Source organism: Monodelphis domestica, chromosome 8 (genome assembly GCF_027887165.1).
Source record: "Monodelphis domestica isolate mMonDom1 chromosome 8, mMonDom1.pri, whole genome shotgun sequence".
Taxonomy (NCBI): Eukaryota; Metazoa; Chordata; class Mammalia; order Didelphimorphia; family Didelphidae; genus Monodelphis; species Monodelphis domestica.
In genome coordinates, this window is record NC_077234.1 from 159,172,134 (window position 1) to 159,184,847 (window position 12,714).

Sequence of the window (12,714 nt, forward strand, 5' to 3'; positions counted from 1 at the left end):
TATTTGTGATCATTGTTAAATCTAAAGCAAAAAGACCAAAGAATTGGTCAGAGTTTTCCTACAGAGCTATCAGAACACTGGAATTCAAATAGTCTGTGTTTGAAACTATTATTCTAATTAGCCATTAGCCTTTAGAAAAGGACAGTTTTCCTCAATTGCAAATAGTGAAACTATTTGATTTATAAAGTAATTCTAATGAACTTGAACAACTGGAAGACTCATTGATTCTCATAATGTTTTTATTTATGCAGTACTTATCACCATGTCAGAAAAATATTGAGTCTAGAAAGTGGACTATTTAGAGATTACAAAATTTAATATACATACAGGCATCCTAATCATATGAGTTATATAGAGCCTTATTTATAATGAAGCACATTCAATCTGTATACCCTTTGAGTGAAGGTCATATAAGAGGGACAAAGGAAAAGAGAAGAGGGGATGAACAGAAGAAGCACGAGAGAGAAGAAATGGAACCCAAGTTGAACCTGCTTCTCTCCCAAACAAAAAAGTGCCCATCGAAAGAGGAATGGCAGCACAAATCTGTGATATATAAATGTGGTGGGGAAGTAATTTGCAAGAAGAAACAATAAATGTGAAGAATTCAGAGAAACCCAGAAGACATATATGAAGTGACACAGAGCAAAGAAAAAAAATCAGAAAAATAAAAACAATGTGAAAATTTTATTAAATCCTGCTAAATTGCAGTTGCCCAATCTCAGTCTTATTTTTTTTTAAAAGGAGTTAGAGAAGTGGAGGATTATGGGTATAGAATTATGTTGTAAATATTGTTTGTTCTGTGTGATTGTTTCATCAATTAGATTTTTCTCAAATTTTCCTTGTCACACTGGAGGTTTGAAGATTGTAGGGAGCGTGCAAGGAAATTAGGTCAATTTGAGGTCAATGTCAAAGAAAAAAGAAATTAATTAGGGAAAACCCAGCTGCCAATTTAAATTTTACATATGTGTGTGTGCACATATATGTATTTATGTGTATCTTTATATATGTTTGAGTTTATATCTTCTCTTTTCTTCATTGTCCACACACTGAAAAAAACAGAGCGAATTGCAGCAATTTGAAGATCTAATTTGAAATTTTAATTTAATTTTTCAATCTAATTTTGAATAAAATTACATGCAAGTCCTCTGGAGGAAAGTAATTGATTTGAGGAAAGGTCTGACTGTGCTGATTGTGCTGAACTGAAGCCCATTTTAAAATGGGCATTATCTCTAATATTACATCTATCTCTAATATTCTATGATCTTCGACTTTTAAGCAACTTTCTTCTTCATGTATTGGTGCTTTCAGATGACTGTGAAGACTGAGATACTGTCTGAGAGAAAAATCACAAACTTTACCTTTATTGAGTAAAAGAAACTTCCCAAGCATCCTAGCGGTGAGTTTATTCAAGGAAAAGCTAAGTATCTCCTATGTTTTGGAATAGTGCCACACTAAGGAAGACCTATGCCAACCATATGTTCAGTGTAAGAAAGAACAATTCAATTAGCTCCCTAGAAAATAATCTTCTCAGTATCCAAGTCAAAACAGAACTAGTAACCATGCTAATTCCTTCAAATTTGTCTAAGCCCTTTCTTTCTTCTGAGGGTTAGCTATAACGCAAGTCTTCTTTAGTGTTAGGCATCTTCTGTGTATTTCCTGTTGCTGAACCTGGTCTCCATCAGGGGGGCAAAACCTTTCCGCTGTCTTCTGTACTGAAGGAGAACTAGTAACAAAGATAGGGCCACTAAAGCAACCAGGCCCGCCCCAATAACTGACAGGATTAGAGTCTGATCCTGGGTGGCTTTCCCTGAAGATGAAGCTGAAACAAAGAATAAAGGTCTAGGTTAGATTAAAGACTTGTAGCAGCTAAGCACCTCAAGAAGGAAAAGAAATAGCCTACTTTTGACATGCATCTTACATAGATACATATGTGTGTATAATTATTATTATTATATCAAAGTATTTTGTTTCTTGAATAAAATTTCAGAATCACAGATCTGGAGTTAGAAAGAACTTTAAAGGTCAATTCCAACTCTAAGGACAGATGAGTGACACAGTGAATAGAGTGGTGGTTCTGGAGTCAGGAAGACCTGAGTTGACATCCAGCCTCAGATATGCACTAGCTGTGTGGCCCTGGGCAAGTCACTTAACCATGCTTGCCTCAGTTTCCTCTTCTGCAAAATGGGCTCTAGAAGGAAATGGCAAACCACTCCAGTATCTTTGGCAAAAACAAACAAACAAACAAACCAAATGGAATCACAAGAATTGGACTCCATTGAAATGATTGAATGACAACAACAAATCTTTCCCCTAATCCCTCAAACTCTCTGGACCTTAGTTTCTTCAAATGAGAGAAATGCATTAGATGATCTTTAAGGTCTCTTCTAGCTCCAGATCTAATGGTCCTTTCTTTTCCCCCTTTCCATTCCCAACACCATCAACTTAATTCAGGACCTTCTTTGAACTTAGATTTAGAACTCGAAAGGATCTTAAAAGGTCATATGATTGAACTCCTCAATTTTCTAGATGAATAAACTGATGCCCAGAGAAGCTAAGACACTTGCCCAAGATCACACAGATTGTTTAAAGGCTGAGCTGGAATTGGAACTCAGTTGTTCTAACTTCAGATTTAGCTTTCCACTATACCGTACTGGCTCTTCAACTCAGTTTCCCTTTCAGATCTATCCCCCTATAATATGAATTTAATTATTTCTATCAATATTGATTTATACATGTCTACATTCAAAAACATATATCATGTTTTAAGATTTACAAAGCACTTTCACATGTATATAGATAGATCCACATATATACATACACACATGTGATCTCATTTGATGAGATATAGGATCCTCACAACAACCCTATGAGATAAATAGTACAATTTTATCATTTTTCAAATGATAAAACTGCGACACAGAGAAATGAAGTGTGCTGTCCATATTGGCAAATTTAATGTCAAAGCTAAAACTTTATCCCAGGTCCCCTGACTCCAAGACCTAGGCTTGCTGGAGCAACTGGTTCTACACCCTGCAGATAAGTTAATCTTTCTAAAATACTAGTTTAATCTCATCCTTCTCCTCCAGAGCCTACTGTGGCTCTCTGTGGTCTACCACATAAACCCCAAACTCTTATGCCCAGTTGTCCAAGCCCTCATTGGTGATCCATTCTTAACTGTCCTCAATCCTCATGAAGAATCTTTAAAATCAGTCCTTCTTCCACTTGTGCTTCTATTGATGCTGCTTCTCCAGGATAAAATGTTCTCTTTCTTCTCTTCTCAACTTCTCCAAATTCTAACTCGTTCTTACGTCCACCTCTCTGGGAATCCTTCCTGAGTTACTTGATCACTCCCTTCCTTGAATTCATGTAGCATTATATTATGGGGCACACAATCACATATGACTTAATGCTGTTATTTCACCTTTTATGCATTTATGTCTTATCTCCTCAGCTCAAACTATAAATTCCTTAACTCTTATTAGGTACTCCAAAACCTAATTCTGTGCCTCACATTGGCTAACCAACAGACTAACTAATATTAGAATGAAGACTAACATGGGCTAGGTATGTCTCCCCCATCGTGGCTCCTCTTGGTTTTAAAAACACAGGAGAGGAGAGAGACAAAATAAAGCAGAAAATAGAGTGGCTTTACTGTCTCAGGAGATGTATCATAAGAAAGTGGAGAACGTTTGGTGTGGAATTTACAAGGTAGAGTAAGCTAGAGCAAAGATTGGAGCCAGAAGCAGGAGCCTATGGCTCATGTTGGACACTGAGCCAGAGAGTAGCAGAAGCCAGGGTATAAATTGCATCTCTGACTTTCTATTAAGTCAAGAGGAAATGAGGAAAGAGCAAATGGGTTGGACTAGAGCAAAGTCACCTGTAAATATACTGCCTTTAAATATCTACTTTCCTATTCTTGACTCTTTGTGTTATTTTACTCTCCTTTTCCTTTGGTAATTGCTAGATTGGTTAAAAGCTCTGAATTTTATCTTTTAAGGCACTCTAGGGCCATGTCTGCATGGAGCCAGCCCATTAACCATTTTCATTTAATTGATTGGTCAATAGAAGCAGCTAGCTTGACTGATCTTTTTCCCCTTTGAAACTAAAAAAGCTATATACAGTTCATTTAGTCAAAATAGTGAAATCAGTTGTATGGACAGGTACAGCTTTAGTTAAGCATAGTCACCATCTGTGGTAAAGCCAGTCACTTACACTGGATCTTAGAGCTTTATTTCAAAGCACTTGTAAATATAATCAAGAGAATAACCAAGAAACTCAATCAAGATTGAATGCCTAATTTGAGTTCTCTGTCCATCTAAGACGCAAGGAAGAAAAATAAGTTGCTTCAGTCCCTGAATCACCTTGTCCCTCCGTTATTTTGGTTACCTGACAAGTTAATGGAATAATCATAGCCAAGTTGGTCTGCAGTTAAAAAGAACTCCTCATTTGTCACAGGAGGGAAGAAAGGGACCATATTATACATCCGATTGTGACCAATAGGTGCCAGCTCTGGAGGCCAGGCATTAACAGGTGGATTAAAGCGCTTCATCCACTCATCAAAAATGGCATCAGTGAAGGAATGAAGGACCTGCAATGAAATTGAGCACAACATTCAATGCCAACTTTTTCCAAATCCATCACCAAATTTTGTTATATGAAATGAAGCAATAAGCATCTATTAAGCACTTACTGCATTCCAGAAATTGTGTTGTGTTGAGGATACAAAGAAAAACAGTCACTATCCTCAGTGTTTACCCTCTAATAAGCAATAAAAATATATTCACATATATATATGTATATACACACATGCACACCATCTAGAAAGTCCACATAAAATTTTTTGGCCCTCCCTTCATTTCAGAGAAGTTTGAATTTTTTCTTTTTCTTTTATAGGGTGTTTACCATAGAAGAAATTGTGTAGATTTATGGTACTAAAAGATAAAGCATGTTAATATTATACAAGACTATACATATATTATGCATTTCTGAGTTTCTAGACTTTTGTTGTGTCATCTTCTGGCTCTCCTATATTTCCTTTGGCTTCCACAAAACTCCCTCAAAATTCCCATTTACTTTCTCATAGAAACCATGATGGGGAAAGTAGCTATATGGAAAGGATACCTTTGTGTGTGTGTGTGTGTGTGTGTGTGTGTGTGTGTGTGTGTGTGTGTGTAAAATGACAAATAGATGCAAAGTTGGAGTGAATTTCTTTATTTTTAAAAAATCTTCATAAATAATTAAAAATTGTTATGCCAATTATATAATATGATTATGCCAATTATACCAAAAATTATCATACCAATATTATAACCAATAGTATTAAGATTGAAGGACAGGCAAAACATTCTTTACCATAGCTTTTCCATCTTTCCTTATCCAAAATTTAATTAAACAATTCATTTTTATGTTATAAAAGCAAAGTCTTTTGTAATCCTTGGACCAAAGAAAGCCTAAAAAGGCTCTAAGTCATATTGGAATCACAACCAGGCAGTCAAAGCTATTGATCCTAAAATTCTAGATTGAGGGTGAGAAGCCACTTAATCCAATCCTTCAGTTTACAGATGAGGACCAGGAAGGCTAAATGAGTTCCCCAATGTCACACAAAAGGTAAGTAGCAAAGCCAGGGATCAAATTCAGGTCTTCTGACATCCTTTGATATCCTACATGCTTTTTCAATATACCACATGCCTTTGCAATTTGTAATAGCAGAAAAGGAAGAAAGTATTGCCAATAACCCTGATGAAGGCATCCATTTCTGTCCCATTTTAAAGCCATCTGTTGGCAATATGGCAAAGCTGGTAGAGTTATGGTATTGGTGCTGGTGTCCTGTCTGGTCTATGTTGTGGACATCACATAATGATTCATTTTGGAATATCAGGCAGCTAGGTGACACAGTGGGTAGACTTAAAATCTGGAATAACGTGAATTTGCATTCCATTTCAGTCACTTACTACCTGAGTGATTCTGGACAAGTCAATTAACCTCCAATACCTCAGTTTCCTCATATGTAAATAGGGATAATAGAAAACCTACTTTCCAGAATTATGAGGCTAAAATGAGACAATATGTGCAAAGAACTTTGCTATTATTAAGAATTGGCTATCATTACTAGAAGAAGGGGGCAGAGTAAGAGAGCCAAATGAGAGACTTCTTTGTCAGTAAATAAGCATTTATTCTGAAGTCCTAAGCCCAGAGAATATCAATGATTCAGCAATGATGATTCTGGGTCACAAAGTCAAGGACAGCTACATTTACATTTTTTATTTTAATTTTTTAACACTTTATCAGGAAATCATATTATATAGCTATCTGAATGTGTAATAATATACTTTCAACTAAATATATAATATGAATTTTGCCCTTTATCAAGAGAAAAAGTAAAATAATATAATTCTTTTGCAGTAGTGTAAAGATGGGATTAATTCTCACCTGCCCACTTTTAGATTTAATCACCAGAATCATATGTACCCCACTTATCCTTAAGTGGGGAGTTCTGTGAACCATGTGTGTAAAAGTGGGTGATATATCAGAAGCGACTGACTGTCCTTGGGCAGTCCTAAGAAAATTCATGAGCTATAATTGGCCCATGTAAAAAGGGGAAGGTACAGGAAGTGACAAAAAGGAAGTGTCTTTAAAAATGCCAAAAACTTCCTGTGAGAGATCTTTCGCCTTCAACTTGACCTTGTAGGAGCTCTGGCTGAAGACTGCTTCTATCAGGACTACAAATGGGTGAGTGAGAAAGACTGCCTCCTTTCCCTGGCTTTCCTGGAGATACTAACCTCTAGAGAGGCCCTTCATCTTGGAGGGGGCCTCTTTAGTTTACCTCTGGGCCCCCTTTGCTAGGGCCTCTTAAGCCCTGCCTATTTCCAACCTGGCCAGAGTAAATATCAGATTATATGATTCCCCATCCCACCTTGGTAGTCACATCCTAGATGGGTTCCTTTCTAAATCAATTCTGGTTTCCCCACCTTCATAGTGACCTAATAGAGTCTTGTGTTATGCCTTTTACATGTTCCGCTGGAGGGGGCCATTGGAATGTACAAATTCTGAGTTGAGAAACTCAATATAACCAGATGGTTTCTCTCTATTTGACCTTCTACTGTTCTCTCTCATCTACCCATACCCAAGACCTTTAAAAAGCAAAGTCCAAATGTACAGCCAAGGTAAATGAACTGGCCGTAAAGAGAGGCAGAGTGACAGAGCAGTATTGGACTTGGAATTGGAAGATCTGGGCTCAAAACTCCCCACATCAACTTTCTAGCTATGCACCCCAAGGCAAGTCCCTTAACATCTCTAAAGCTCATTTTCTTTATTTGCTAAATGGAGGGGTTGGACTCAATGACTTCTAAGGTCTCTTCTGCATCTAATTCTATGATCCTCTGAATCAGTTAAATTCAGAACCCTATTTAAGGGGCAAAGGAAGCCTCAGGACCTAATCCAATTTAAACCTTTTCAGAGAGCTAAGCTGTGAAAGGGTTTTAACAATTGATTGCAGTGATTTTACCAATGTCCGAACATTGTCCTCCTCAGCTGAAGCTATGAGGATCCTGGACAATTTCTGAGTATAGTGGCATTGTCCAGACGTCCCCTTGGGGGAGGAGAGCAATTGAGCTTCAAGCCATTGATTTTAAACCTTAATATCTAATGCTTGTGACAATTTAATCTATCTTCTATTTATCTCTTTTGTTAATGGCTCCAATTGCTAGCAAATGTAGTGCTTCAATTTCTTTCAATTTGCCCTCCGCTATAGCTTTCTCTTCAGCAATTGGTGAGCCACTTACTTTAGATACTGTGGGAGAGAAGCCAATAGGTGGTCAGTGGACAGAGGGCCTGGCCTGGAATTGGGAAGACCTAGGGCCAAATTCGACTTCAGACACTTCCTAGCAGTGTGAGCCTCACTTAACTGTGATTGCTTAGCCCAGCATTGGCGAAGACCTGGCATGCGTGCCGAGCTGGCATGCAGAGAGTTACTCTGTTCCCCCTCTTGCCAGTGCCCAAGGGCATTTTTTGCATTCCCTGACTCTCTGTCCAGCTGCCCAAACCAAGCACCAAGCACTTCCTCCCTCTACTCTCTCTGGTAATTTGGGGGCTCACAGACAGCTTGAATTTTCCCTCTGAGCACTTGAACTCCAGAAAAAGGTTCCCCCATGCTGCTCTTCTGCCTTGGAACTTATGCACATGTTGTGGAATACTTATGAAAAGGAGTGGAGATCGATTAATACAGTTATTAGAATTAAACTCTATATAGCCACACTCATTTCAACTTATTATTCTCTATAACTGTATTTCCCGGATCAAAAAAAATTGGGGTTGGACATAGGTGGAGGAAGAACTGATGGTTTTAGGAAAGGTGCTGCAGGCTCTCCCAAATTCAGAATTGCTATTTGCTTGGCAACCAAAAATTATAATGTGTTGTGGATGGGAAACTAGAAAAATAAGAAAGAGCTGGGCTACACAAATAGTTGTTGCTGTTGAGTCATTTCTCAGGTGTGTCTGACTCTTCATGACCCTGTTTGGGCTTTTCTTGGCAAAGACACTGAATCAAAGGCAGGTCTTAAACCTAGAGCTTTTTTGACTTAGAGCCAAACTCCACTATATTGCTATGTTATCTTTCAAAAAGAAATTATAACTAATAAAATACTGTGGGGCCAGAAATGGGACAGTTGTTGCTACTGTGTAGTCTGGACATACCTGTATAAGAAAATAGTCTTACAATAGGGACAGCTTAAGAAAAAAATCAAGGTTGAAATTTCTTTCCATTATTGCTTTGAAACTATCTACCAGGGATGAGCTGATCTGTATGAAATGCTGATTTTATGTCATTGAACGCTTCTCAGTGTACTTTGCATTGAGGATGATTGGAACGCCATTGTGATGAGACCCTTGGCCAACTTTCTTTTCTTTGTCCCACTGAGCACATTATCAAAACCAAAGAAATCTTTAAATAGGGATGAACTTTTTCATAACCTAAAATGAACCATTCAGCTGTCAAGTGACTCTCTCCTGAGGCAATGACACAGATATTTAATTAGAGCAGCCTTTTCTTTGGAAGGATGAGAACACCTGCACATGTTGATGTGACCCAAGCAGTAGCTCTTAGATTGTCGTACTTACCTGCCATATCTTGATTTAATTTTTTTTTAATTCTCAAGGGAAAAAAAAACTTGCCTTTGAGGCATCTTTATCTTCTGTAATTCTCTAAAAAGAACATACCACAAAAATTGGATCATTTGCAGCAGAATGGGGCAAAGCACTAGTGCCATTCAGGAAAGCATGAACCAAGTTATGGAGGCTCATTACTGGTGAATCAAAGGTTCCATCTGCTTTATCAAATCCTTCCAGGGCATTCCTGCATAAGACAAATACGAAATATGATAGCCATAGTTTTTTTCAAAAGATCTTTTTTGTACTGCCCAAGTAGTGGTAGTTTACTAAATTGGAGATGTTTTAGTCATTTTTAAGACCTTTTTAGACTTTTTTAAGTCATGTGTAATGAGCATATTTAATGAGCTTGGTATTAGCCACCATTAAAAAAAAAAGAATTCCTTGGTATGGGGAGGGTAGAGGAGATTATAGACAAGAAAAGGGAAGCTCAAAAATCTCTTCCCTGCCCCACTAAACAGCCCTCTTTCTCCCAACTTCTATAACCACTATCCCCCCAGCCACCTAGATCTAAAACTTTAGAATGATCTTTCAGTCCTCCTTCCTGGTCACTGATTAGTTCTGCACCTCCTTAGTTAAACAGATATCATGGTATGAGGACCTATATTCAGCATGGCAAAAACCTCTCCACCATATGCTATCTATCATGGATATCATGGATATCTATCATATCCACAACATACCACAAAATTATAACAATAATAAGGGCTAATTCGTGGAAGGACACAATTAAGAATTACACAGTGGACAGAATACCGAGACTGGAGTCAGGGGGACTTGGGTTCAAATTTGGATTCAGATACTTTCTAGCTATGTGACTCTGGGCAAGTTCCTTAACCTTTATTAGCCTTAATCCACTGAAGAAAGAATGGCAAACCACAATGGTCCATGGGGTCATGAAGGGTAAGACACAAGTGAATAACATCAAGGAAAGAAAAAGCAATTGATTAGAATGAAACAGTATCAGAGGATCATAGAGTTAGAACTGTAAGTTATATTTTAAAACATTCAACCCAACCTATGTATTTTATAAATCAAGAAACTGAGGCTGGGAATTTAAGTGACTTTTCCAGGTTGACAATCCTAGATAGGTAGCATCTGAGTTTAGGTTTCTTGTCTCTAAATACCATCTAACTACCTGAGGGTTGGGCTGGGGGTTGACCAGTCACAGTAAGGGGCTCTTTTTCATTTTACCTCTAATATTTCACATATGTTTAATGCCAGGAGATTTTGCTATTCACATCATGGCAATTCAAGGTTCCATATTTTTCAGCAAAGACAAAATGTTTCCACTGGATGGTAACAAAGTGGGCACAATTCCCCAGTTTTCAAATCTTGCTTCTGAGCCTTCCCCCTTTCCCAAATCTCCATGTTCTCATTATTGACAAATCCCATGACCTTTTCTCAGTTCTCATTCTCCATGACCTTTGTAGTATTGACTATCCATATTGTAATGATGTCTGTCTTCTTTTCTCCCTTGAATTCAGTGACTCTGTACTCTAAGCTTTTCTCTTACTTGTATAAATATTCCTTATCAATCTTCTTAGATAGTTAACTATATCTTCCAACCATTCCAATGACTCCATCTTCAATCCTTTTTCTTTTTCTTCCCTTTATCCATTCATTTGGAACCTCATCTAATCCCATGGTAAGGGAGGCTATGGTAAAGTTGGTGTTAATACAACAGCTGCCAAACACCCATTTTGTCATCAAATACTTCTTTGTCATCCAAGTGGCACATTTCTTTTCACATGTAAGTTCCAGACTTAGCCCAAAGGCTTTCCTGTAAAGGAATGTTTCTTGGCTTCTCTGCATTCTTACTTTCCCACTTATCCTTATATCAATCAATTCCCTGATTTCTCTTTATCTTAGTCACAGTTTTTTCTGGTTATCACCAAAAATTGAATACTTGACATGGAGCCATTTTCCAGAATTTTTCCCTCTTTTGAGCTCATGGGTTAAAAGGAACCCACCATAAAATAAAAAAGGCTGAGACTGACAGAGGTCTATAACTTCTTGTTATCTCTACTTCTGCCTACTTTTTAAAATGCTTCCAAAAAATCCAGTATAATAAAGCTTTGTTCTGTGAACATGTTAAAAACTGGGCAGTATTTTTAATCAGTGCTTTAGGGTAAAGGATGGACTGGAGTAGAGAAAGAAACAAGTTTGAAAATAGATCTAAACTGGTTTGATCTAATACAAACTGTTCAGAAACCAGTTCAGACTGGCTAGAACTGATCTAAACTGGCTTTGGCCAGTCTGAGCCATTTAGAAGTTGTTTGAGCCAGTCAGAACTGGTTTTTACCAGTCTGAGCTGGTCACGACTGGTTTGAGTCAGTTCTGACTGATCCCAGAGAGTTTTGAGCTAATCCAAGTTGGATTTGACCAGTTCCAGCTGGTCTAAACTGGTTTTTGAGCAGGTTTGGACTGATTCCAGTCAGTCAGACATGGTCTGAACAGGTTTAAACCCATTCAAGCTAGTTTTGACTTGTTTTTAGACTGGTCTAAACTGGCTTGAGCCACTTCAGATTGGTCAGAACCAGGTTTAACAGGCTGAAAATGGTTTCTGAATGGGTCCAAACTGGCTTTGACTAGTTCCAGTCAGTCAGAAACAATCTAAGCTGGTTTGGATCAGCTCTGGACTGGTCAGAACTGGCTTAGACTGGTTGGAACTAGTCTAAACTGGTTTGGACTGGTCAGAACCAGTCTAAGACTTGTTTCATTTGGTTCCAAGCACTTCAATTTAATGAGACTGAGGTTACAGAATATTCCATCTTTGTCCAATGACCAAAGGTGTTGATCATATGTGAACATGATGAGGAAATAGTAAAATTAATAAGAAGACTATTTATTAAATTAGCAACATTAAATTATCAACAAGGGAGAGAGAAATTCAAAAACAATAATGCAGACAGACATTTTAAAAAGCCTTTCAGGATATACTACATACTACCTTTCAAACAGCTGTATGAAGAAAGTAGTACAAATGTCCCCATTTTACAAACTAGGAAACTGAGACTTAGATAAGTAATTTTCCCAAAGTAGTTATATAGCTAGTCAATGATAGAGTCAGACTTTGAGCCTAAGTCTTATATCTCTGACTTCAGAGTTCTTTTCTGAAGTAAGGTGGTATAGTGGTGGAGTACTTACCTTGAGTCAGGAAAATCTGAATTTAAATTCTGCCTAAGACACTTACTAGCCTCTGTAACCCTTTGCAAGAAATTTGTAACCCACTAAGCCTCAGTTTCCTCATCTGTAAAATGGGAATAACAGCACCTAACTCATGGAGTAGTTGGAAGGTTCAAAAGGGGTTTTAGACACCTTAAAGAAAATCTGGGGGATGGGGGTGGGAGAGAAAGGCTAGAACCAGACAAAAACAGTTTGAACTGGCTCAAACCAGTTCAGACCAGTTTTGAGTGACTGGAAATAGAACCTGACTCAGACTGGTCAAAAACAGTTCTGACTGGCTGAAACACACCAAAACCAGTTTAGACTGATTCCAGTCAATCCAAACTGTTTCTGACTGGTTGGAGCCAGCTCAACCAGTTTAGA

The 12,714-nt window shown here is 37.8% G+C and overlaps 1 protein-coding gene across 1 annotated transcript in view; it reads right to left on the reverse strand.

Moving 5' to 3' along the window:
- Positions 1 to 221: 221 nt before the first annotated feature.
- The window catches only part of DCT (dopachrome tautomerase), a 43,078-nt gene continuing 30,585 nt past the window's right edge, over positions 222 to 12,714 (reverse strand). Inside the window, exons 6-8 of the mRNA XM_001377599.4 lie at positions 9,214 to 9,349; positions 4,387 to 4,588; positions 222 to 1,819 (exon numbers count right to left, since the gene is read on the reverse strand). Coding sequence (XP_001377636.3) covers positions 1,635 to 1,819; positions 4,387 to 4,588; positions 9,214 to 9,349 — 523 coding nt within the window. The 3' untranslated portion in view covers positions 222 to 1,634. The remainder of the gene's footprint in view (positions 1,820 to 4,386; positions 4,589 to 9,213; positions 9,350 to 12,714) is intronic.